Source organism: Apostichopus japonicus, chromosome 1 (genome assembly GCF_037975245.1).
Source record: "Apostichopus japonicus isolate 1M-3 chromosome 1, ASM3797524v1, whole genome shotgun sequence".
Classification (NCBI taxonomy): Eukaryota; Metazoa; Echinodermata; class Holothuroidea; order Aspidochirotida; family Stichopodidae; genus Apostichopus; species Apostichopus japonicus.
The window spans coordinates 4015678-4041511 of NC_092561.1; the positions used below are offsets into that span (position 1 = coordinate 4015678).

General features: G+C 36.5%; 1 protein-coding gene across 3 annotated transcripts in view; it reads right to left on the reverse strand.

Moving 5' to 3' along the window:
* The window catches only part of LOC139958944 (diacylglycerol lipase-alpha-like), a 55214-nt gene that overhangs the window by 22157 nt on the left and 7223 nt on the right, over positions 1 to 25834 (reverse strand). For all 3 annotated transcript variants that reach the window (XM_071956438.1, XM_071956515.1, XM_071956599.1), the window contains exons 2-6: positions 16830 to 17038; positions 14548 to 14655; positions 2582 to 2744; positions 1531 to 1615; positions 4 to 216 (exon numbers count right to left, since the gene is read on the reverse strand). In XM_071956438.1, the coding sequence (XP_071812539.1) occupies positions 4 to 216; positions 1531 to 1615; positions 2582 to 2744; positions 14548 to 14655; positions 16830 to 17038 (778 nt within the window). The remainder of the gene's footprint in view (positions 1 to 3; positions 217 to 1530; positions 1616 to 2581; positions 2745 to 14547; positions 14656 to 16829; positions 17039 to 25834) is intronic.

Consider the following 25834-nt stretch of genomic DNA (forward strand, 5'->3'; position numbering starts at 1 on the left):
TACCTCTTTGGTAAAATCTAAATATTTGGTATCAGGGGTTATAGGTACACCAGAGAGAAAGGTGATGACATCGTTGCCAGGGTTACCCTCGATTGCACGTCTCCTTTTCTTCTGATCCTCCCTGAGTAGCATCAGCCCTGCTAGGATGTCAGATGGAACTATGTCAATATCTCGGAAGAAATCGGAAACGATTTCTGCTATCTCTGTAAAGGCATTCTAAACAAGGAGAGGGAGAAAAGTAAAAACATCTCTGGTAACTCAGAAACTGTTGGATAAGCATTGACTCTGAAGAGGAATGAGGCCTGCAGCTAGCTGATACAGATGCAATATCATTTAATATAAAAGACGGTTTGTAATTTAGTAAAGAGAGCCACATATATGGCAATTCCTTCTTTCAGACTCTGCTTTGGTGACTGTCATACATAGATGAATGAAGTTCCTCTCATGATTTTGCTGCCACCAGGGTACCATCCTCTCGCCCCCACCAGGGTCCCATTCTCTCACCTTCACCAGGGTCCCATTCTCTCGCCCCCACCAGGGTACCATTCTCTAGCCCCCACCAGGGTACCATTCTCTCGCCCCCACCAGGGTACCATTCTCTAGCCCCCACCAGGGTACCATTCTCTCGCCTCCACCAGGGTCCCATTCTCTCGCCCCCACCAGGGTCCCATTCTCTCGCCCCATGTCTCACCATGACCAAAAGAGAACTATAATAACCATAATGCAGAACTATCACATGTGATAAATCCTCCATATTTTCTTAGTACCCTCATCTGCCAATTTTTCACACAAACCTGACCCTGGGTACACGACCAATACACGACTAATACACCAACTGCACTCATTGGTGGTTACTGGTTAAGTACAGTCCTTAAATGTAGCTCTATTCCACATACTCATGAACAATTAGTGATTCCAGCCAGCAGAGTAAACAAAATCACAGATGGCTGACTCTTCTTCTTTAGAAAACATAACATGCCTAGATGAATATATTAATCTGCTGCTGTTGGCAATGGGCTTCCTTTGTGTTAATATAAAATATGATAAAGAATAAAGTGGTAACAATATACAAACAATCTCTAGGCAGCAGGTGAAGTAAACATCTCTACATAGATAAAATGAACTAAGTGTTGATTCAATAAAAGTAAATGCCAACCATACACTAATGAACCAACATATCTCAGTAATACACTGTGAACCCAATCTGCATAGCACACCATGATTCATTTCAATTTCTTTCTTTCTTTTCCATCTCCCCCACCCCACCCCCACCCTCACCCCCCCCCTGCCCGCTTCTGTCAATATCCTTCTAGTTCACCTTATTCTTTAAGCAGAAACATAGTTCAGGGTTAAAACAAAAACAAAATATATTGAAACAATGTGAATTATGAGAGAGTTGTTTTTGGATCCCAACCGAATTACTCTGAGCATCCAGTTACAGAATGCAGACTCCCATCGACATATCACTTTACAATTTTACAATCAAAAATAATTTTTAGTTGAAATTATTGATTGAAAAGTTCCCCTTACATCTTGGTTGTCCCCAGGCGCTGTTAAATGATACAATTTCCTTAATCTTCTTTGCCATTTCTGTTGATATTGACGTTGAGTTATTCTGAAATTGAAGAGAGTGAAAACAGAATTAAATTTCCAAGGCCTTTTCTTCAACTGTTGCTTAGAGCGGCACGTTCCTTGGACGGATTAAGGTATGCAGAGACCAATGGATATATTACAGTTTCATTGATATAGCTGAGCAATGATTTGCAAAACAAGAGCATACTATAGCTTTATCAATTTGAAAAGACAAGAATGTAATTGAAAAGTAACTGTGCAGATTAAACACAATACTGGCAAATTTATTTAAAGTGTTCTCTATCTACAGTATCATTAACTTTAATTGTTTAGTAAAAAAAAAGGTTTTCTTAAACATAGATAACAGTTATAAATTTCATTACTTTTCAAGAGTCTCTTAGAAGTTGTCCAACACCCTCCACCCCCTCCACTCCCTATCCAACACCCTCCACCCCCTGCACTCCCCATTCCAAACTCTCCACCCCCTACACTCCCTATTCCACACTCTCCACCCCTGCACTCCCCATTCCAGACTCTCCACCCCCTGCACTCCCTATTCCACTCACTCCACCCCCTGCACTCCCTTTCCCACACTCTCCAACCCCTGCACTCCATATGACACACTCTCCACCCCTGCAATCCCTATCCCACACTCTCCACCCCCTGCACTCCCTATCCCACACGCTCCACCCCCTGCACTCCCTATCCCACACTCTCCATCCACTGCACTCCCCATTCCACAGTCTCCACCCCTGCACTCCCTATTCCACACTCTCAACCCCTGCACTCCCTATCCCACACTCTCCACCCTGCACTCCCTATTCCACACTCTCCACCCCTGCACTCCCTATCCCACACTCTCCACCCCTGCACTCCTTATTCCATGCACCATGCAGGGCCTGCCGGCACTCCATACCATTCTTGTGAGTTAATACCATCACATGAATTTTAGTATATAGTACAACATGGATTTTATGATCAAAGAGAAGTCGTGAAATGAAGATCTTACAGAGCTTGTCTATTGTTCCTCTCCACCCTGCTTGCCGTTCTCCGTAAATCTCTCTGTACTTCACATTTCCTCTGTTTGACAAAGTTCCTCCCGACACCGTCATATGTGCACCAGGCCAGGACGAGGAGTAAAACTAACATAACTAAACAGAATATACAGTAACCTGAAAATAAACAAGAGAACAGAATTTACTTGAGTGAGGTACAGTAAGTGTGTTTGCCTTTAGTGGTAAGTCTTATCATCCCAAGGGGTAGGGAGGCGGGGAGGAATAAGACCCACATTAAAAACAATTCTTACAAAGCTGAGGCAATTAAATTATCTAGAGAAGATTAATGAGATTAATAACAAACAAAACATGTGTAAGTATAACCCTTTAAAAAATGCGCATATACAAAATATCCTCTTTGTTTGAAAAAGACGAGCGCTCCATTTTGAATGTGCTAGCTAGAATAAGTACAGTCTAGAGTTAAAATAATATGTATACTCATTTCAACCAGGGAGTTAAAATAATATGTATACTCATTTCAACCAGGGAGTTAAATGTCAAACCATGTCAAAGAACTTGAAGTTCTTCAAATACTGGGCTCAGAATATAAACCACACTTGTGCATGCCCTGTAAACAAGATCACTATTACAAAGCCATGAATAGAACACTGTGCAATATATATACAGTAATATTAACTATATCACTACAGATGGCCATGATTGCCCAGTTCTGTTCCAGCAATATAGCTGTCACCAGGAATTGATTTTATTCTAGACATCAGATAAATGAGCAACCAGGAATGATGACCAGTAATACTGGACAACTTTATGTCACCTGACCATACAGTGTGCATGTACAGTAGTGTACTATAACAGCTCCTTTGTACTGCGATACCATACAGCCAAATCACATCTACAGTACAGTACTTATATACACAAGATACAGAGCATGCAAATATTGTGTTTTTATTGTTTGATTGTAGCTGTATGCATACAGTTATATTAACTCTCAACACATTCCTACAAATATTACAGAAAGTTTAAAAACTACAACAATTCAATCCATTCGAAAACTTAACAATACCGTGACACATCTATTACTCATTAATATTCAAGAAAGAATTGTGGAGGTATGTGTTAAAGAAAAGAAACATTTATTTACAACTTTTTTCATTTTAAGTATAGTCCCACCTAACACTCATACATTCATAATGTACTCAGATTCCACAGCAAAACAACATAATAAAGTTAGTATGTAATGATGCTGTCATTTAATTTACATTTGGAATGTTCAGTACAGTACGACATAACATTGATCAAGGACACAATACCGTCCTCATAGTTAGAATGATCTGGCTTATGTGTCTACTTTTCTTTCAATTGTCCCCTTGTTTTGCCTTTTCTTATTTTATACAGAGTAGGAAGGACATATATATGACATTTATCATAGTGATAAATGATTATACCTGAATATACCATAGCATAATTCAAGGGTGTATTCATGGTTACCAAGATCTAAATAACAGCTCTGTCAATCACTACATGGTTGCTATGGAGACAGTTATCTGATGGCCAGAGCAAATTGCACCAAGCATCCATGAATTACAGTATGCTTCCTTACCTTAGGAAAATTTAAAGGAATGTTTTAATCCTATTTTGACTTTTGGGAAAAGTCACCAAATATAGTCCATCACAAGTTTCCAACTAATTTGTCTTAAAGCTGCTACACTATGATGTCACTTAATTGCTGTTTAAAAGTGTTATTGCCAGATCATATAGCTATGTCTGTAATACAAAACAATACTATTATACATGTTATGGTACACAAGTTTTATAAGATTTTTATAGAATCATCTTGGAATTTCTTCCCAACAATTCAGTTTAAATTGTATCTATACTGTTTCCCTGGATAACTTCTTATAAATGAATGACTACATTACCACATTCATCCAGTATTTTAACAATGTGAATCCCTTTTACATGACAGTCACTTTGTGAGTACACCAACGATACAAACAGCCCTCCACTAAGAAGTTTTAAGATGCGATCCCCTTGCGTTATTGTTACATGTAAAATGTGTAAGAAATAAATGACACACATGTATGTAGGTATGTTGCATCTAGACCAGGGTTGTCCAACCTTTGGCAGAGGCGGGCCACATGGAATGATTTTGATGAAGGAGGGGGCCGCTTGAATTTATTTTCCTTCCTAATAAAACAGATGAATAAAGTTCAGCCCCCCCCCCCACTCTCCGGTGAGACTGACCTGTATGCAGTTTTATGGACCCAGAAAGTTTGAATGATTGATTATATAGCTTCAAATTGTTATCAATAAATCTGCTTACTAAAATTTCGCACCGTAGAGCATCTCTGGCGGGCCGGACGCAACCCTGCAGCGGGCCGGACGCAACCCTGCAGCGGGCCGGACTGTGGCCCGCGGGCCGTAGGTTGGACAACCCTGATCTAGACCCATAATAAATTATAAAGTGACTTGTGTAAATTAATTTAAACATACAGCAATAACCCATCAATGGAACAAGGAAAGGAAAATATGCAATATTCTTTTCCAAGGTTTTCATTATAATTTAGATACATAAGGATTCAGTCTGCTAGCTTTGAAAACAAATAACAATATTTTGGATCCAAGCATATTACATCAAAATCTCTTAATAACCAGATGGACAGAATCTTTCAAAATTTCAAAAACTGATATTCCTCCTGGTCAAGTCATCATCAACCTCAACAAATTGACAATGGTTGTTTACAGACAGTTATAGAACAGCTGACAGCAATGACCTCAGTGTTACAAATATTTGCGAACAACTGACGAGCCAATTACTACTGTGCAGACCATGTACACTAGCTACCAGACTCAGAAGCAAATTACAACAGGCAATATAGCTTCTAAGGCATAGTGGTAACAGACAGGCTGGAAATTGACCAAGCTGTAACAACATTGATTCATACATTTTTCCTTTGTCCTTTGTAATTAAAATCATTGTGATGAGTTTGGTACACTAGCTTAGATGTACTAATATGGATATATGTGTGCATGATAGTTCACTGAAGACTACACTACAACAGTATTGGACTATAAACAACACAGTTTATAAATAAAGTGCTTGAATACAAAGTATAGTACAGCACAATATAACTTGTGAGCCTATCATCAGCAAAATTAGAATGAGAAATAGTAAAACTAAGTGAACAATACAGTGGTGAATAGAATTGTTAGTTATTGCACATACACTGTGTGCCTACATATATGTGAAAGGAGTGAACCTGATAATTTGTGGGGGAAGGGGTTAGCTTTTATTTGCATAGAAACAAGAATGGCAGAACCCGTTTTGGGAGCTGAAGAGGGAAGATAAGGGTTAGTTAGACCAAAATTTTCTCAAACTTTGTGAATATGCAGGGATTAATTTTGTGTAGCAGCTAGTTTTCAAGACTTGGAAATTTGTCATTTAACAAAAAATACTACAGTTGCGATGTAAAAAATATGTCTTTGAAATTGTATAGCAATTCGACCATTTTGGATAGAATTTAGCGATGAGATTCTAAGGTAAATTATTCTCATTATGTTCCATTGTCAATTGACAGAGTGAGGACTACTTGCTTGTTATGTTTTCTGACACATTACGATGAATGACGTAAGATTGGAGGAAATATTGTCGATGGCAAAGATGTTTACCTTGTATTAATATTCCATATTCAAGGAGATGAGATAGGAATATGCCATATATATACTCTTTGAGAGGGAAAGATCAAAAGTATTTTAACAGAGAGTCAAGACTACTTCACATTGTATTATACATACAGTACAGTAAGTAGTGACTAGAATCAATTCTAATTGGCTCAATTTACATTGCATTTCAAAGTTAATAACAGAAATTTAATGAATGTTAATTTTCTCATTATTGAAAATGAGTATTCATGGGTTCGATGATTCTTAACTATATAACAAACATGTTTAACTGGTGATTATTAGATACTTTATTTGTCTAGAAACCTTTTGATGTTAGATCTCAAAAGAATTAAAATATAGACAAGTTTCACTTTCAATTTTCAACAATTGCTGAGACTTTGCAATGTATTGTATAGCTACTGCTCTATTACTTATGTACATTCAGAACATTTACAGAATTCCCCTTCCCCCCCCCCCCCCGCCCCCATTTATGCAACATTTAGAGAGCTTGATCAGCACTAGTGAAATGCATTAATGCCAATATAATATTGTGTATATAAATATACTTTAAAGTCTACAAACGTAGTGTCACATACAATAATTGGTAAGGAAAAATAGAACAAGACAACATGAATTAAATTGACCCTAATTCAGTTTTGATAACTTCAAACAATCAATCATTACCTAATTAATAGAATTAATTTCTACAAATTAATAACATATAAATCAGTTGTGAACAATGCATTTAATATTGTTTCCTTGAAAAGCAATGCAATTATCTTTAATATGACAGCCATGCAGGTTTAGACAGCAACATTGCAAGCTACATACCCTCAACATATTTATTGTACACAGTGGCTACACACTATGAAGTACAGTATATTCAAATCAATGCATGTCTTTGGTTATATACTACTGGCTTAAATAGTTTATCAAGATACATTAAATATATGAAAATCTAATCAATATAGGAAGGACAATATTTTGTGTCAGCTATTGTAGGCTATTAGATATGGTAATTATGCTGGGATTGATTCAATAAACATTGGTAACACTTCAATGTCTGCACAAAAGAATATAAAATGAGTTGAATAATAATATATTGAAGTACTATGACTGTATACTGATAATTAAATTATAATTAACTGGTACACAGAGCTACTGTAGGAGTGAGGGTATGGAGTGTGACTATACACAGGAGTAACTGGTACACTTGGAGAGATGGTATCGGATGGGGTGTGACTATATACAGGAGTGAATGGTACACAGAGATATGGGGTAAGAGTCGTAGAACTATATATACAAACACTGGTACACCATGGTAACTGGTACACAGAGCTAGGAGGGAGGATATGGGGTGTGACTACAGTACTGTAGCTTCATTTTCAGCAATGAAGAAATAGTGGAAAATATGTGAAAACCTATTTATGTGATCTTGTTAAAGTCAAGCCAAATTTTCAAGATCAAATGAACTTATGAATCACCTGCTAATTGACATCTAGGTCATAAGTTGATACAAAATTCAATATACCACATATCACCAGATGGAAATTCAAAGGCATTATGTTTGGTCAATTGCACAATTCTTATCTTAAATGGTATATTGTTGTCAAAAACTAAATCAAACACACCATGACAACTAATCCCCTCCGCCCCAATCCCATCCCTTCTCTATCCAAATTATCATGGTTTTTAACACTTAATTTAGGCAAACTTTAGAATTACATGCATGCAAACTATACCACACTCCACATATCGCTTTCTTCAAATGAATGTGCAAACAAGTTTACAAGTTTTAATACATCTATGTATGACTCCTCCAATAACTTCTGTTTTTTTTATTGTTTTATGCATCACTAGATCACTGTCTTCACACCACATACATGTACATGTACATACACTTATCAGCTGCATGAGCCTCATCCGCCATGCAACCTCTCTGATAAAACACTCTGCGGCCTGACCTTAACTTGATAGGCCTCGTCATCATTTTAGCATCACCCTCTTCTTCCACTTACACTAATCTGTACATATACACTGTAGTAAACCAGTCAACATCATTCTACAGTGCCAACAAACGTCCAACTACTACTATACACCGTGTGTAAACCACACAGGGTACAAATTATTATAACTCATAATAAATGCATTACTTATTGACTCCTCCAGAGCCCCTATCAACGGCCAAAAAAACATCTCCATGATTTCATTAAACGATTAAACCTCGTTCTTCCTATCGGCTTGCACCGTCTCATCAATCCATCTTTACACTTTCTCAGCATGCTCCGTGACCCAATGACCCCATTTGCCAGGTGACTGGGGTCTCAGATATCCCAGGTATGCTGTCTAATTTGCAGTCATGTGCCAACAATTTGACAGGACGGTTTTTTTTTTTATATATTTGTGGTGATATCTCGGCCTCTCATCAAGCTAATATTTTTTTCTTCTTCTTCTTCTTCTTCTTCTTCTTGGTCTGATATAAAGACAGTGCGATGATCATGATGATCGTAAATGATGATCGTAAAGTCTTCACATTCAGTGACAGATCTGTATGATACAGAACTACATATACACAGTGCACCATGTGACTAAGTTATAATAGGTACAGTATGTGAACTTACAGCAATTAATTTACAGCTAGTACTGGATCGAGTTGGGAGGGTAGGGAATGGGAAACTGAGGCTGAAACCAATGGTTACAAATATTGAAGCTTAGAAGGGGATCACTAACAGAATTATTAACTAGGAAACACCATATTTTAAATGTAATTTACCAATCCATAGTACTTAGAAGAGTTGCTGGGGGGAATAATGTTTGTACGTTACTACTTTACTTGTTCTGAAGAAGTGCGAGATCACAGAAATTATCGCAAATGTTCATATGGTTTTTATATTAAAAAAGAATCTAAAACATGATTATGACATTAACTGTACTTGCAAATGGTTTATCTTTCTTTAGATTTGGAGCTATATGAAGGTGAGAGGAATGTTTCGGTGAACAAATGTGGTTTAAATTGTGTCTCGTCCAGCTGAAACTACTTGATCATAATCATGAAATTCATCCGTGTGAAACCCCCCCCCCCCCATGAATTATTACAGCTTTCAAAGCACTACTAATTAATAATGTTAAAAGTAGTATTCCAGACAATTTGTTATAGAAATATTTGAAGTTTATCTAGCACGACCAACAGACTGCTATATATATATATATATGCATTGGTGAATTGAATCTACAGTACATGCACATGTCACTGTATACAATCACAAAGTTAATGTACATACACTTATATTGTCTTCTAATTTTTTGTTATTACTATATGCAGAACAAATAAATGTGATTTTGTTATCCACATTATATCATTGAATAATTTCATATCCCTTGTCATTCTGACACAAATCATATCCCACCCCCCCCCCCCACTCTTCATGGAAGCTATTCACTCTGTGGAAAAATACTTAAGATTTGCAAAAAAAGGCCTCTTACAAATCCCAAATTACCTTCCTTTGTACGTATACCCTTTATAACTTTAAGTGTCACCTCACTTCCCCTCCTCTAATACTGTACAAGTCTCCCTCCCTTGTCCCATCCCCTCCCCCTCCTCTCCATGGAAGCTTTCCACTTTGTGGAAAAATACTTAAGTTATCTAAACAACGCTTCTTACAAATCCCTTCCTTTGTACGTACACCCTCTTTAAGTGATGCCTCACTCCCCCACTTCCCCTCCTCTTACATGTCTCCCTCATCTCTCCCCCTTCCCCACCCCTCCCCTTCCCTTTCCATGTATTGTATCTCATAGTTCATGCATGTACAGTACCTCCTGCTGTTTTGTAGTACCACATCTTACATTAATAATATAACCGTGTCGATTCAATGCCATCTACTATTTAACATCTACACAGACTAAAAGTATTAATAACATCACTCCTCATGCACCTGGATATCAATTGTCAGAATAAAATGATCTGTTTATGTCTCCATGCTGATGTACCTGGTTAAAACGAAATTTTCTGCTCATCACCAACAGGGTATGTTCTTCATATTAAAAGTAGTCTGGAATCAGGTTACTGTATTGTAAGACTATTATTAAACCACATTTAATAAACAATGGCAAGGTCTCTGTTCAGTTCAGAGTGTGCCCTAATTAGATTTCTAATTTAAAGGGATCATATCTCCCATACTACATGTACATGTTTTATATTTTATTATGTTTTACTATTTCTTTTGAAATGTAGATCTTAGATGATACTACCAGTTCAATAGGGAGTTGTGGTATCACTGTATAGCAGCATACTGTGTACATAGATCAATCAGCACTATACTGTATATAGTTTGTACATAAAACAAGTGTGCTTAAAACATGAAATATTTCCAATTGACACATGTACATGGTCTGTTGTCAACACAGTATTTAAACAATGATACAGTTATCGTCATGTTATACAACCTTCAATCATTCCACGTTTCACATATACTGTACAGTGTGTTAATTGACTCTATTGTGTTAATTTACTCTATTGCAGGGGTTCCCTAACTGGGGTGCATGAACCCCCAGGGGGTGCGTGAGTCCATCTCAGGGGGTTTGTGAGACCAAAACCATAGTTCTTTTTGTTGAACTAAAATCTGACATATCATATATTTTGGTATGTACAAAAGTCGTACCTATCTACAAACTCTTTTCGCGTTCCATAAACATGTTGCCATAGTAGTACCGTACCGTGAATTTTTCATTACATTATTACACTATGAACTTGATCTTTTACGAAGCACTGTTACGCGTATTATATGACTCAGATCGTGTCTCGAAAAGTTGGGGGTTCGTGGACAACTCTGACATCCACAGGGGGTTCGGTGGACAACTCTGAAATCCACAGGGGGTTCGTGGGGGGATAAGGTTAGGGAAACCCGGCTCTATTGAGATGTATTTTTCATATTCTTAGTTCTTACTGACAAAACCTTTTTGTAAACGAACGTCATCCACCCCATGTTTTGGTCTTCAATCTTAATTTGCCTCTAGTTTGCAAACCTTGTTCAGCACTTGGTGGCACTGAGCAGCCCCGCCCAGCAATAAAAATTACCGCCCAGCACTGTCTTAAAAATCGTGAATCCCTCCCAGCACTATTTTCATCTAAAATCCTGACATTCCTAACAATATATTCAACATAAATTGGGCCTAGCCTATGCCAAAATTATACAGACTAATAATGCATCAGTTACGCATGCGAGAAACATTACTTATGGCTCTCAATCAGTAAAATATGTAAATTGTTGGCAAAACTAGTACTTGTGTATGTGCTTAAAAAGCTACACAAGTGCCAGCATTTGGCATCTGAGCACTTTCAAAAATCGAAACACCCCCCTCCCCTTAGACCCCTCCCCCAGGACGGCGATCAGTATACTCAGGAAATCCTGGGCACATCCTTGCTTGATGATGCACTAAAACATGTAAGCAGAGCCGTAGATAAAAGCCAACACTGATCTAAATGAATTGATCAATGCTGTGTGCTGTCAGGATGATGGGTGTGAGATGGGCCATGTGCTTAATTGAACAATGCATAATCAGACTTTAATATCTAGCACAAACATAAATAAAAGTTATATGCACCTTAGTCCAAGGTTTGTGTTGTGTTTGCTTTATGTATATAACTTATTTAAAGAACTCACTATGACAAACAGAATACTTCAAAATGCAATTTACTCTTTGATAATGCTCTTCTTTTGTTATCATTTGTACACTGATTGTTGACTCCATATTCCATTTGAGGAATAGGTAAAGCTTTGTAGCTATAAGGATAAAGGCTATAGAGAGGGTGAAAGGTTCACAGAATGGTAGGTATGGAAGAGGTTTAAAAGTGAGGTGTGCTTGGGAAGGGTGAGTAGAGACAGACCATGCATGGATGGATTTAAGAATTGACTCCAAACATATTAAGTATGATCATATTGTCATGGACTGCATGGCCAGCACCAAATCAGAAACAACATCTGTATATGACCACCCACACTGTTTCTTCAACCTTTAAAGTATTCGATTTCTACCTGTCATTGTTGACACTCATGAATGTTTTATAATATTGAGCTATAAATATTGTTTCAGCAGTAAGTTGCTCACACTTTAGCTAACATATATAAGAAATTACGGTACTTTATTATGCTTACTCATAAAAGCATTAGTTAATACTACCAAGTTTTTTCTTTGATTCATATTATTTGGTATTATTGTGTAAGTTCCTTTAAATGTTGGTTAGCTGGAGTATTGTTATACAGCTTACTTCAGTAGGGGGTCAAAGTAAAGGCAAGTGGACACTTAACCATGTTAGAGTCTTAATAGAAGCTGATGCCATGGAATGTTACAAAGAAAGGCCGGCCCTGATGTATTAAACAACATTGATATACTCGCATCCGCTGAAAGTGCGATGTACCTTCTAACGTAACAGTATGAGACAAGTACACTGTACAAGTACTATACAGTTAGTCTGTAGCATCACACTGTACAAATACTATACAGTATATAGTAATTAAGTCTGTAGCATCACACTGTACAAGTACTATGTCTGTAGCATCACACTGTACAATACTATATGTCTGTAGCATCACACTGTACAAATACTATATAGTAAGCTGTAGCATCACACTGTACAAATATAGTACTTAAGTCTGTAGCATCACACTGTACAAATACTACATAGTAAGCCTGTAGCATCACACTGTACAAATACTATATAGTAAGTCTGTAGCATCACACTGTACAAATACTATATAAGTTGTAGCATCACACTGTACAAATATAGTAATTAAGTCTGTAGCATCACACTGTACAAATACTATATAGTAAGCTGTAGCATCACACTGTACAAATACTATATAGTAAGTCTGTAGCATCACACTGTACAATTACTATACAGTAAACTGCATCACACTGTACAAATACTATAGTAAGTCTGTAGCATCACACTGTACAACTAGTAAGTCTGTAGCATCACACTGTACAAATATTATATAGTAAAACTGTAGCCTTACACTGTACGAAAATACAAAAACTTTGAATTTGCTAATTAATATATTAATATATCACAACTAATATTGAAAATTTCAAACATATTGTCAAGGTGCAAGTTATTTCTATTTTACCTTCAATTTTGTTTTTCATTTCTTAATTTTTGTGTGTGTTTGTTTGGGGGTTGGGGGGGGGGGGGGGTGATGGGTGGGCAGTTATATTCTCCAACTATAAAGATGGATATATAGTCAGAAATACACATTTCTATTCCAGGGGTGAATTGAAGCTACAGGCTGATGTATACAAGTAAATTTGCAAATTTTGATGAGCCAATCATTTTATTTCCTCATGAAAAATAACATGTTACACATTGCAAACACATCCTTGGGCTATTCTAGCTGTATGTAAGTTTTCCTGTTGGTGTATGGCAAATCTCAAGTCTTACCTTTCAGAGTCAATCTTTTCAAATACTCTTATATGCCTGTGGCTACAAACTAATCATAACATCAAACAATTCTGAACAACCATTAATTTCTGGCAGGTCACCAATTCACAAGTTCTCACAAGTTCTATTAAAGCCTTATCATAAATTACCAAGGCTTACAGTGTTATATAGCTCTCACAGATCATACATGTACAACCCTAATCTATAGTTGCTGTCATTAAAGCACAAGCATGCTCACCAACAGGTCAAATAGTCAAAAAGGGCTACCTCTGCCATCATTTCCAACAAAGTACTTTCACTGTTCTTGGAACAAAATGTAAGAATTTTACAGTACTGTAAAGAGGAAGATTCTTTAACGGTGCTTATACCAGCCATAATTAAAATTGTTAGTCGGCCCACTAATATATATTTTTCCAAATTGATGTAGAATCAGTGACATCCCTATGTTCCGACGTCTCTATGTTCCGACGTCTCTATGTTCCGACGTCTCTATGTTCCGACAAAAAGAACAAATTCGGAGCAATTTTTTTTTTATCCAAAAATCAAGAAAACTAGTTTGTGACCCCAATTATTTTGGACCCATAATTTTTCGGACCCAATATTTTGGGGGGACTCAATTTTTTGGACCCCCATATTTTCGGACCAAATTATTTTTTGGGGTACTTAATTTTTAGGTCCCCAAAAATGTTGGTCTCAAAAATTGGGTCCGAAGAAATGTTGGTCAAAAAAAAATTATGAGTAAAAAAAAATTGTCGGAACATAGAGACGTCGGAACATAGAGACGTCGGAACATGTAACCGTAGAGTCCTGTCTGTAATGGTGGATTCTATAATAACGTGATTTGTTTTCATACATACTCACCTACTATAAAAGTGTGAGTACGAGGACTGATGAGATTACACTGTTCACTCCACTGTTTCGTCCAGAATAAACCGAGAATAGCCCATAAGAAATTGAATAAATCTAAAACTGATAGATAGGACAGAAAAGGATGAAAAGAATGAGAAAGCTGAACATTATTTTTAACAATTCCCATACTTATAAAACAATCAAATTTAAATAAATTATACTTACCATACACCATTTTCTTTAGATTATCACAAAATTATGAATGATATATATATCTGAACCTATGACAACAAGCTTTGTAGCTTCTTGAATGCTTCTGTTATTCTTATGGCTACAGTACTTAGTGATTTTGTGTCACCGCATACTGTGGAACTATATTACAGAAGAGTGCAGTATATTAAAGGGTGTGAAGACTCGTGCAAAAAGAAACGTCTCATGCCGGTAAGTTGACCTAGTTTCGAATGAGGTGTAACAGAAGTGTTAAACACCACCATCAATCCCAGAAAATACACACACAGCTTGCTACCATCAGTAATTAGACACTAGTGTACAGTCAGTACATATATACAGCTGCGGTCAATACCCACAGCACAGTATACAAATGATACAGCGATGGACATCTCAGGTCCAGCTAAAGATAACAATTAAGGTATCACGTTTCATTACTGTCTGCATTTTGTAGCGACACGAACAAAACGTCACTTGTAAGCAACAGAAAGTTAACTTTCTCAGACGGCCGCATACGGTTTGGGGCGAGTCTTCAATGCCTTCAATGAATGGAGGAGTTATGTTTGTTAAGTTTGATACCTAGGCTTACAGTATAACTGATTTCATTCTTTGTCCATGTCTACTACAGTATGGTGCTGCCTGATCTTAACCTCATACATTCATCCCTCCATCCCTCTCTCTATCTGGCAGATCTTGAAACCTCTCTACAGCAGAACAGTTGCTACAAATTTACTGTACATATCATGGATGACCGCTGTCAACTTCTAGGGTAATAATCCAAGGTATCCAGGCGAATTTCGACGGAAATTTTTCCCAATCCGAAAAACACAATGAGACACTTTGGGTGGTAGAAAATGAAGGAGGTCACTGAGGTCAGTGAGGGTGTACAGTGTTAAAAGATTACCAGGGCATACTAGACATGGTAGAATGCGGTGCTTAGGTTGTGGGGAGACAGGTAAGTGGGGAACGAAGTAAATTTACTGTATCATGGATGACAGCTGTCAACCACTAAGTTCTTTTAGCCAGTCTATATGAGCTGTTGACAAGATTTGTCATGTGACAGTCACCCCCTAATCTAGTGACACCATTAGTAAGACATAGCAAATACCAAAGAGAGGTCAGACAACTAGACAAAACAAGGGGCTATCAGGAGGAGGAGGATGTTTTTATTTTTCTCTGAGCTGCAAATTTAAGCTCACACATTGGATAAGATGACTGTTTTGATAAAGAAGCTGAGAAACATGGAAGAATGATAAACATTCTCTTATCGGAACAAAACAAATTACTCTTTGGAATGAAATCATTTCTGAAGTCTGGTGATTTATAAGTCATTTTGTCAACAAAAAGAACAGAAACAAAACTTGTAAGACTGTATGTTCTCATATTTTACAAAGAAGTATTAAACTGTATAAACTTACTGTATTTACAAAATATTCAGGCACTGAAAGTAACTGGTTGCAAAGTCTGGTTAACATCTGATTCACTCTTAGTGTGTCCAGTCTCAATATTGCATTTCAACCTATATACTGTACTTACATGATATACCTCCTCTCCTAATCCCTACCCCTCTCCTACCCCTGTCCCACCCCCTCCCAAGTGCAGATGCAAGGTTTGGTTATTGATAATGCTAGAACAGTTAATTAACATTAATGACTTCCACAAAATGATATTTTCCATATGTAGTAATATGCAGTAGGCCTAGGAATATGAGGAGTGTTAGCTCAGTGGTTAACGCCTGTGCCTTTCAGTCATAAGGTCCCGAGTTTGAGTCAATCCAAGATTAATGTATGTCGTCCAGTTACAGAGTTGTTGACAATTGACAATTCATAATCATGGACGTTAAATGTGAATCAAAGAGACTGTCTTCAGTCAGCTTGCGGCGTTGATAAGCCAATGATGGCTTCTTCGCGAGTTCCTGCTTGCAGGAGGATCTAAAATATAATACAATACAATATACTGTATATTGAAACAACATGTACTGTACATAGTAATAACACTAGGATTATGCATTATAGCTGTTCATCATACTCTATGTTCTACAGATGACACTAAACCCACAAACTTACCACATTTTGTGTAAAGAATGTGCTTGATTGGTATCCTTGGCCTGTCATATAGTGTGGTGCCCCTCATACTGAGTACTACAATACTGCCCTCTAGAAGAGTCAGAGGTATCAGGACGATCATGTCGACAAGCAAGTACTGGCTGAAATTACGATAGCAGATATCATCAAGATGTTTGAGTTGTATGAAGGAAACTAAAAGTAGGACAAACCTGTTAAATGAAAGAGACAAAAGTTACTAATTATCATATAAAATACAAAATTTATCTGGAATCGCATATCAATACAGCATTATGGAAAAGGGGCAAATTCTGCTACAAAATGCAAAGGTCCTTAAAACTCATAAATCCCTAACATTGCCATAAAAAATGTATAATCATTGGGCAAGTAAATAGTCATCTTTATACGTCATATTCATTACACCTGATGTGCTTAAATATCTGCTTTATTGGCCCCAAATATAGCACGCTATAGCTAGGAAAGTTTTGTGATTACGTAATCGACCTGCCACAGTCTTAAATCGACACAGGCTTTAGCTTGCATAGCTTCTTAACACCATTAGGCTATTTGTGTAAACACTGTGTGGAAATATGTTCATGTCTACAGTGTAGTCAATCATACAGCGTTCACACAAAACCCTCATACAAGAAAAAATATGCACGCCAAGTCACTCGACCGACTAATTTCGCTTGGTAACAGAAACTTGAAGATGAAGTTCAGATTATTATCGAATACATAAACAACCCTGTCCTTACTAGAAACCAAGACCGTTTATGTGGCAGGCCTTGCAGACTAATTAGTAAAAAGAGGTCATTTTACGACCAAGGCAGGTCGATTACGTACTCTCAAGAAACTTTTCCATGATAGCGTGCTACGGTTGGGGTCTATACAGCAGACCTGTAAATGCATAAAATTTATATGTAGCAGTTTAAACTGTGAGCCAGATTACTAGCTACTTAGATCATCAACTATGTACTGTTAGTGTTGCTGTTGAATACAGCCATCGTCAAGAGTAACCTTCCACTGTCCCTTCTACTGTTCTTCTTCTATAAGTCTATGCAGCACACTCAAGCATGCACAGATCATCAAAAGATCTACACTTGAGTGTCAACCTGATTACCATGCAGATGTCACCTGGTCACAATTTGACCACAATTCCTGCCATTCTCAGAGTATTTAGTTCACAGTGAGATGTACAATCAGGGTAAATCAGACTTAGAGGCATTGGTCATAGCTTATCCTTATCTGGCAGCCATCATTCTACATTGCCTTACTCACTCAAAGAAGCATAAATTTAACTTGTTTCTTTTATTTCATTGGCTTTTCATCGAGATTATAAATTTACTGACAGTGTACTACTGCAAGCTATTAATCAAAGCTGTGGTGGGCCTCTTCTTCCACGCAGCCAATCAATTAAGCTACAGTTTGCAATCCTGACTCCTGGCACTTGTGTTTCCAGGGTGAAAAGACCTGCACTGTCAACTGCCTGTTATGTGATACACATGTTACAGGACTTCTACAGAATTGCCTGGAGCTTCTGTACAGTCACATATATATACAGTGGTAGTATTATTTATAGTACTGTGAATATATAATGACAGATTCCAAGAAATTTGGAATCTTTGTTATTTCATGCATATTAAATTCACCTAGTTTTAAATACTATATGCAATCATAAGGATGCCTTTGAAGCACACTGTTAGATTAGATGAAGTATATAATGTATTTTCCTAATTCTTTAATTTGTTTTTTTAAGTTTTTAAATTTTCCAACAAAGAGTACGTTGAAGCTAAAACTAAAATCTTTCAAAAAATAAAAAATTTAAAATAATTTCCTTTACATACGTTGATAACTACTTGTATGCTATTTTCTTCACTATTTCATATCCAAATTCTTTTTCTGACATATTTTTGCTGAAATATTAACAAGAAATAACAATTTTAAATATGTGTTTTGCCTTAATCTAAATGGACAATAAAAGCTGACAAAATTTTAAACGTGTTTTTGCTTATGATTTCATGCTTTTAAGGCCATCAGTATAGACTTGAAAGAGAACACATTAGTTTATACATGCTACTCTTCATGTAGCCTATTTCCTTTATTTGATGTCCACATGTATATTTGATAGAGAACATAACTTAAAAATTTAATTTTTCATTTAATACTGTTTGTGACTATATAGCAAACACATATTTAATGTGTGATTCATTTTCTGATACGTTTTAACACACATGTACAGGACATCTCACCTTATAGTACACTATTGATCTTAATCTGCACAGTACAAACTGAATGCATACACACACATACCCACATACCCACAGTACAAATCATTCATGCGGTGGTTCGCTGCGATATAGATATCATAAAAACACCTCCAAGAGCTTTCCCTCAAGTCAGATAAACCCACCTGATCAATATCTTTCCAAGAACTGCTGGTCTATACATTAAGTAATCATGATACATGTTCAAATCTGCCCTTTTAATTAAATACAGCAACCATCATATTTTGTTGTATATTACATGTATAGTACACATGTACTGTTTATTGCAACTGTAACAGTGTAAGAACTGTATCTAATGCACTATCAATGACACTATTAAATGAATAGAGTTATGTAATTAAGATTCAGCATGCATTCCTAAAATATCCTAATAACTCATAAAATAGGTCAGTTCACAATTGTAGTACACCTGGCAGTTATCTGAAACTCAAACAGGCCAGTAGTACTGTGCTGCATAACATTAACTTGTTTAAATATTATTGATTCATAATATATCAACAATTTACAAAAATCTATGCCAAAAGCTGGCATAAAGTGCTGTACTTAATTTGCACTAACTTAGTTATCATGTTGCCGCACTAAATACTCCACCACTAAAGGAAGGTAAGTAAAGCTAGAAATCTACCTGTAATTATATGCATAAATTACAATCATACAAAGTCTGTAAACTACAGAGTCTGAGTTAAACTTTAAGGAACATTGTAGGGCAAGTGGATAGCACAACACTATAGTACTGTAACTGACTACTTTGAGGCATACATACAGCTGAATGATTGTAACCTAATAGGTCTACTATGTACAGCTACAGTACAGTAGCTCTCATTAGCTAGATAATATTAATTTACTTCTTTATATTATACTTCTCTTAATTGAGCAAACTTACAACCCAAAGTAAGGTTATGTTTAACTAAAGACACACTTTTATGGACTGCTTCAGCATACATGAATTGACCCTCTATAGACTGAACAACAATATAACCACCTAACTCTCTCACTGTACCACAAACATCATGTATAGTACACAATACACTGTACTGCTCTATATGATAACTACCGCACAAAATATTAATAAGTACCAATGTAGAACTCTTGTCCATCACGAATAGCAATCTCTAGTAACAAAGTTGAATCGCTAATTAAATTTGGAACAAAGAAATATGTGTTTCAGAGATCTTAATTCAGTGTTTGTATATTAACATCTAGTACTGTACTTGTGAGGCAAACCCAGTTTGCAAGCTGTTGTGGTCGCAGCCATGATTCTCACAAATCAAATGCAAAATTGTTGCAAGGGTTGCAATACATGTTTTCTTATGCTGGTAAAACATTAAGCAGCATTGTCCTTGTCATACCATGGAGCTAGCTCCATGGTCATACGAACAAACATTTCATTTAAATTACCAAATATCTAATTCCAGATTCACGTATTGGGTTTGACAAATTGGATGGGTATTGATGTAATAATTAACTAGTTATTTAATTAAATCAATGTTATATCATTGTTTTTTCTTTGTTCCTTTTTTCAAAAATGGCAGGTCAAACATTACATTACTTCAGTGGGACTTCTACATCTAGAGAAACTTTAAACATACCACCACATCAACATAGACTTTCGCCACGTTGGAAAAACATTGGAAGGACGGTTAGAGACAAAACGGTTAGAAGAGTGACAACTCAACCATAAACATGCGAAGCGCTGGCGGACAATTAACATCAGCATAGGGAGAAAGTGGAGGAGACAAGACAGGGAAAAGCACAAGACAGTGTATCGACAGTAAGATGATACTAAGGTGTGGGCACGACATACATGACGCTCTGTGAAAGGCCACCGTGGTGGACTTTTTAGATGTTTCCTATATTTTCTTTTTCATTCTTGATGCAATAATCTTAAAATTCAGTTTCCATTGCTGAAGGAAAAAAAAAAAGCCTACAGCCGCAAGTGGACCTGCTTCTAAACTTGAACAAAGAAACCCTTCATGAAGGCTGTGTAGTAGCTCCTTCACTCTTATCATTTGAGAAGTGGACTCAAGATGGACAGAGAGAGCTTCAAGAAAGATACTTTTGCTGGACCTTTCTCTTATTGCATTCATAAATGCTCTTCTCACCATTTTGTCAGAACGTCCTTCCCAATGTTCTTCCATTGTTCAATACCCTAGATGCTTAGGTGGCTGTATGCTCAAAGTTTGTCTATGTCTACCTAAAAAGATATAATTTTTCTGCTTGCTCAGGTACACAATTTTATGTCCTGTTATTAAAGTCTATACACACTTTCAGCAGTTCAGTCACTCCAGGTTTCCACTTCTTTAGTTTACAGTTGATTTACCCTTAAGGTTTCAGTAGACAAACTGTCACAATAATATCCCTCATTGTTTGTAATAACAAATCCTTGGTTGTGGTAAGTGTTAAAACTATCAGTATGGCCTGCAGGTCACAGAAATCATTCACACTGGTGTGGAATGTATAAAGCCTGCATCAGTCTTGACCACAATGGACTCTTTTCTATTTATTTTCAAATAGCTAAAACCACAATAACATACATTTGTACAACTGAAACCCCTGCAAAATCACCATCACCAGTTGACTGTATGTAAAATAGGGTTACAGAATGTACAGAATTATATGCACAACTGGTCTCTGGAAAGATTTGAGATAAGAACAGTTCCAGGAGCCTGGGACATTTATTATTAAAAAGGCTTAATTCATCTGAGCCTGGGACATTTATTAAATGGCTCAATTCATCATATCTAGATTAAATCCAATGTTAAATCTTCCAATTTACAGACAAACAGATACATCCACCTCTGTTGACCAGCAGCTAATATAAATACCTTGCAATAATTGGATTATTTTCTGAAAAAAAGTTGCTGTTTGTTTGTGTAAGTTATTTGGTCAGCGAACATGGGCACTACTTCATAATTAAATATGTTATTTCTTCTCCTAAAAGCATTGGTAATACAATGAACAACTTATCCACGAAGGCCACAACAACTAATGCCCAGGGATGAACTGTTTGCAAACAGTAAGCCATGGCAGGACAATAAATAATTACTTTTAATGTTAATCAACAATTGGGAAACATCAAGGCAGGGTTGGTTGCATGTTACTTCCTGCATATCATTCACATGCAAATTGTAATACAGATTCCTGTTTATACCTGCATACATACAGTATCAAATTCAGTACAGTCATTCAACTGATTTTCAATGATGCTACAGTATAAATTATTTACTAGCATACGAACTAAGCATAGAAATTGCTTAAAGGGTGTGAAGACTTGCGCAAAAAGAAATGTCTAATGCCGGTAATCTGACCTAGTTTTGAATGAGGTGTAACAGAAGTGTTAGACACCACCATCGATCCAGAAAATACACACACAGCTTGCTACTGTCGGTAATTAGACACTAGTGTACAGTCAGTACATACAGCTGCTGTCAATACCCACAGCACAGTGTATAAACGATACAGCGATGGACATCTCAGGTCCAGCTAAAGATAACAAGGTATCACGTTTCATTACTGTCTGCAATTTGTAGCGACACGAACAAAACGTCACTTGCAAGCAACAGAAAGTTAACTTTTTGAGATGGCCGCATGCGGTTTGCGGCGAGTCTTCAATGCCTTTAAATGATATTGGGCCATTCCACACCAAGTGGTCCCAACATGGCAAAATTAGAAAGGGTTATTAGATGTCTAACTTTGTGTTTAATTGAAAGTAAGAAGGTTAGACTTTCTTAAACTGTTAAAGTTTTCTTCTTCTGATTACTCAATCTTGGGTTATAGCAATGAGTATCCATCTCAAACTGTAGGCACCTTCACTGTGAATTATCAAACAATAATTTAAAGTAGAAAAAAATCCTTAAAGGAAAGGAAAGTACAGGCTTTCTTTTCATGTGGCAGTTAAATGCAGTCTGCTAATCTATTTAATAACAAAATTTAACAAATTGTCTTTGTTACTGTTAACACAGATTATGTTAAAAATGCCACACTCAGGCTGTGACTTACGTGACAAGAATAAGAGCAAATGTTTTCCTCAAATGATATTTAGTGTGCTAGAGCAAAGTGAGTTACAATTGTAAAGGTAGTTATATAGGTTGATCTGTAATACCACCACTTTTGATAAATTTAACAAACTTTAACAAATTTATGGACTCCGGAAATGTGTGACTTACGTGACGTCACGTAAGTCACAAAGGGAAGTGTAACTTACGTGACAAGTTAATTCTCAACACTTTCACACAGTTTTGATGTCTTTTATACTATAAAAAGTTTATAACACCTTCCTCTTTATCAAAGATACCTACTCAGTTTTAAAATTCAGTAACAATATTTATAATTGAAGTAAAATTGAAAGGTTACATAAGTGAATTGCAAAAAATGTCTCAAACAGCTCAAACTTAAAACAATACTGTACTTCTTGTTACCTTAAAGTCTCATGACGGTTTTGCCAAATTTAAACTTCAACTTTTCCAGCTTACTGCACTGAAAGCTCAGTGAGAATGACACCCTTTTATGCAGTTTCCATATCAATATTCGTTATTTTTATTTGTTTATATATGTCCATAAACAACAGATTTCTTAACAAGTCCATAGATTCTACAAAATTCAATCAAAATGTGCAAACCCAGCCGGCAGATCATGCGCCAATCAAATCTCTCTGTTTTGTTTACAACGGTTATGCCTAGGACTACTTTCACTTTCGTGGCTCTCCTGTGGTAGGTTTGTTCTCGTGAATTGTATCTTTCTTTCATTCTCTTGAATAGTATCTTTCTTTCGGTCTTACTGATGTACAGTACCTTGCAAAATTGTATCATTTCCTTCCATTGCAATGAATAAACAGGTATTTTCAAGAGTTTCCTCCGTTAATTGGGTAAAAAAAAGTGGACGATAAGAGTATAAGTTAAGTAGGTTACATTTGTGTAATGAACTGATATGGGCAGTTGCAGTGATTTTACAGTAAATGGTTCGCATCATACGGGCAGAAAATAAATTTCTTTTGTTTGATTGCGACAGTTTTCTCCATTAAACCCCCCTGGTCAGAGTGCATGTAGAAGTTAAGAAACATTGAATCTGCTTCGGAACTTTGTTTTCCGAATTTCATCAGCAAACACATATTGAGACTTCTTTAAATGTGAATTGCAGTCTACCCCTGAATTGCACAAGCTGCTTCAGGGGGTAAAATTTGTTTTAATAATGTTTTCGGGCTGGTAGAAGATTTTATCTACCGTAAGAGGCCATTTCCACATTGTGGTGGTGGCAGGAACCATATTTGTAACCTCTCCTGGGTACAGTACATCATCATATTTTACAACAACCCTGTCATCTACCTTAATATGAGAGGACAGAGCTGGAAGTACAACATAAGTAACTGACATTAGTGGATCTCCTTCAGTATCTAATGCGGTTTTCCAAATACACATCTTGCCACCTTCTGCCTTTACCCCATGGATTTATATGGATTAATTATTTTAATCCAAATTCCCAAAAGTGACTAAAGTGTTACCAAAAAGGTTTAGATTAATTATAACCAAAAATGTAGAAATGCAAATACATTAGAAGTATTCTGTATTAACCAGTCTAGAAAAACTTGTTTACTCCTAATTAAGAAACTATTTAGCTACTGTAGCACTTAAGTTAAGATATTTTGCAGAACTAGTCTATAGGACATTTTGTGTACAAGTGAACTTCTAGATTCTATTTTTATGTGGAATAGACCCCTCCCCTTCCCCCAATCTCAATATAATGAACTTGTAAACATGTCCTTAGCCTGTGTTACTTTGTATCTTTGGAAACTGTGAGAGGAAACTGAGCAGTTTCACACGTGTGACTTACGTGACAATTTTTTGTGACTTACGTGACGTCGCTAATTTGCATACGAATACCGGTATAAAATGCATATCAATTAAATTTTACCTTGAAGTTATTCCTCAATGTGTCCTTTTCAGATATAATAGGCAATTTAGCAGATTTCTCTCAATACTTCACAGGATTTATTGATTTCCTTCAAAAAGTTGAAATTCTTCATTTCTCTGTGTGATTTACGTGACACAAGTTGAGGGCGCTATAATTCGCAATGGGAAAGCATTAACGTTTGGAAGTGGTGACAGAATTTATTGTGGGTATTCAAAGTTCAGGAATGATAGGCATATGACTTAACTCTAGACTTGCACTGAACTGGAGATTGAAAACAAGTGTCAAATGTCTCTCTGATTTGTGACTTACGTGACGTGGAATGGCCCTATTATTCAAGTTGCTTGATATGCAATCTATCTATGTATTAGTAAAGGAGTCTTTATAGCTTGACTAGAAGCCATGCATCAAAGAACATGCAGAAAACTTACCTTTAGGCTTTTCAAACTGATACAGATTCACCCCTACAAATTAGTATTAATATAATAATAATAATACTATTGGTATGTTTGTTTGTTAGTTAGCTTTGCTTATTAGTTTGTCTGCATGCGCACTGGCTTCTTTCTCATTTTCATAAATATGTTTAATTGATTCTTTTGAAAATCGATAAAGTCTGTATATTAAACTGCACAAAATTTCACACCTCTAGAGCTAGTGCCTGAACTGTTTGATATCCATAACTGTGCCCCTTTACCTGTGTCAGCAATCTGCTATATTACTATCCATACAATTCCTGGTAGATGGCTTACTGATAGCAGTTGCTAGACCCTATTATGTTTGCTCTTTAAATAAGATTTGAAATAGTCCACAAAGTTTTCT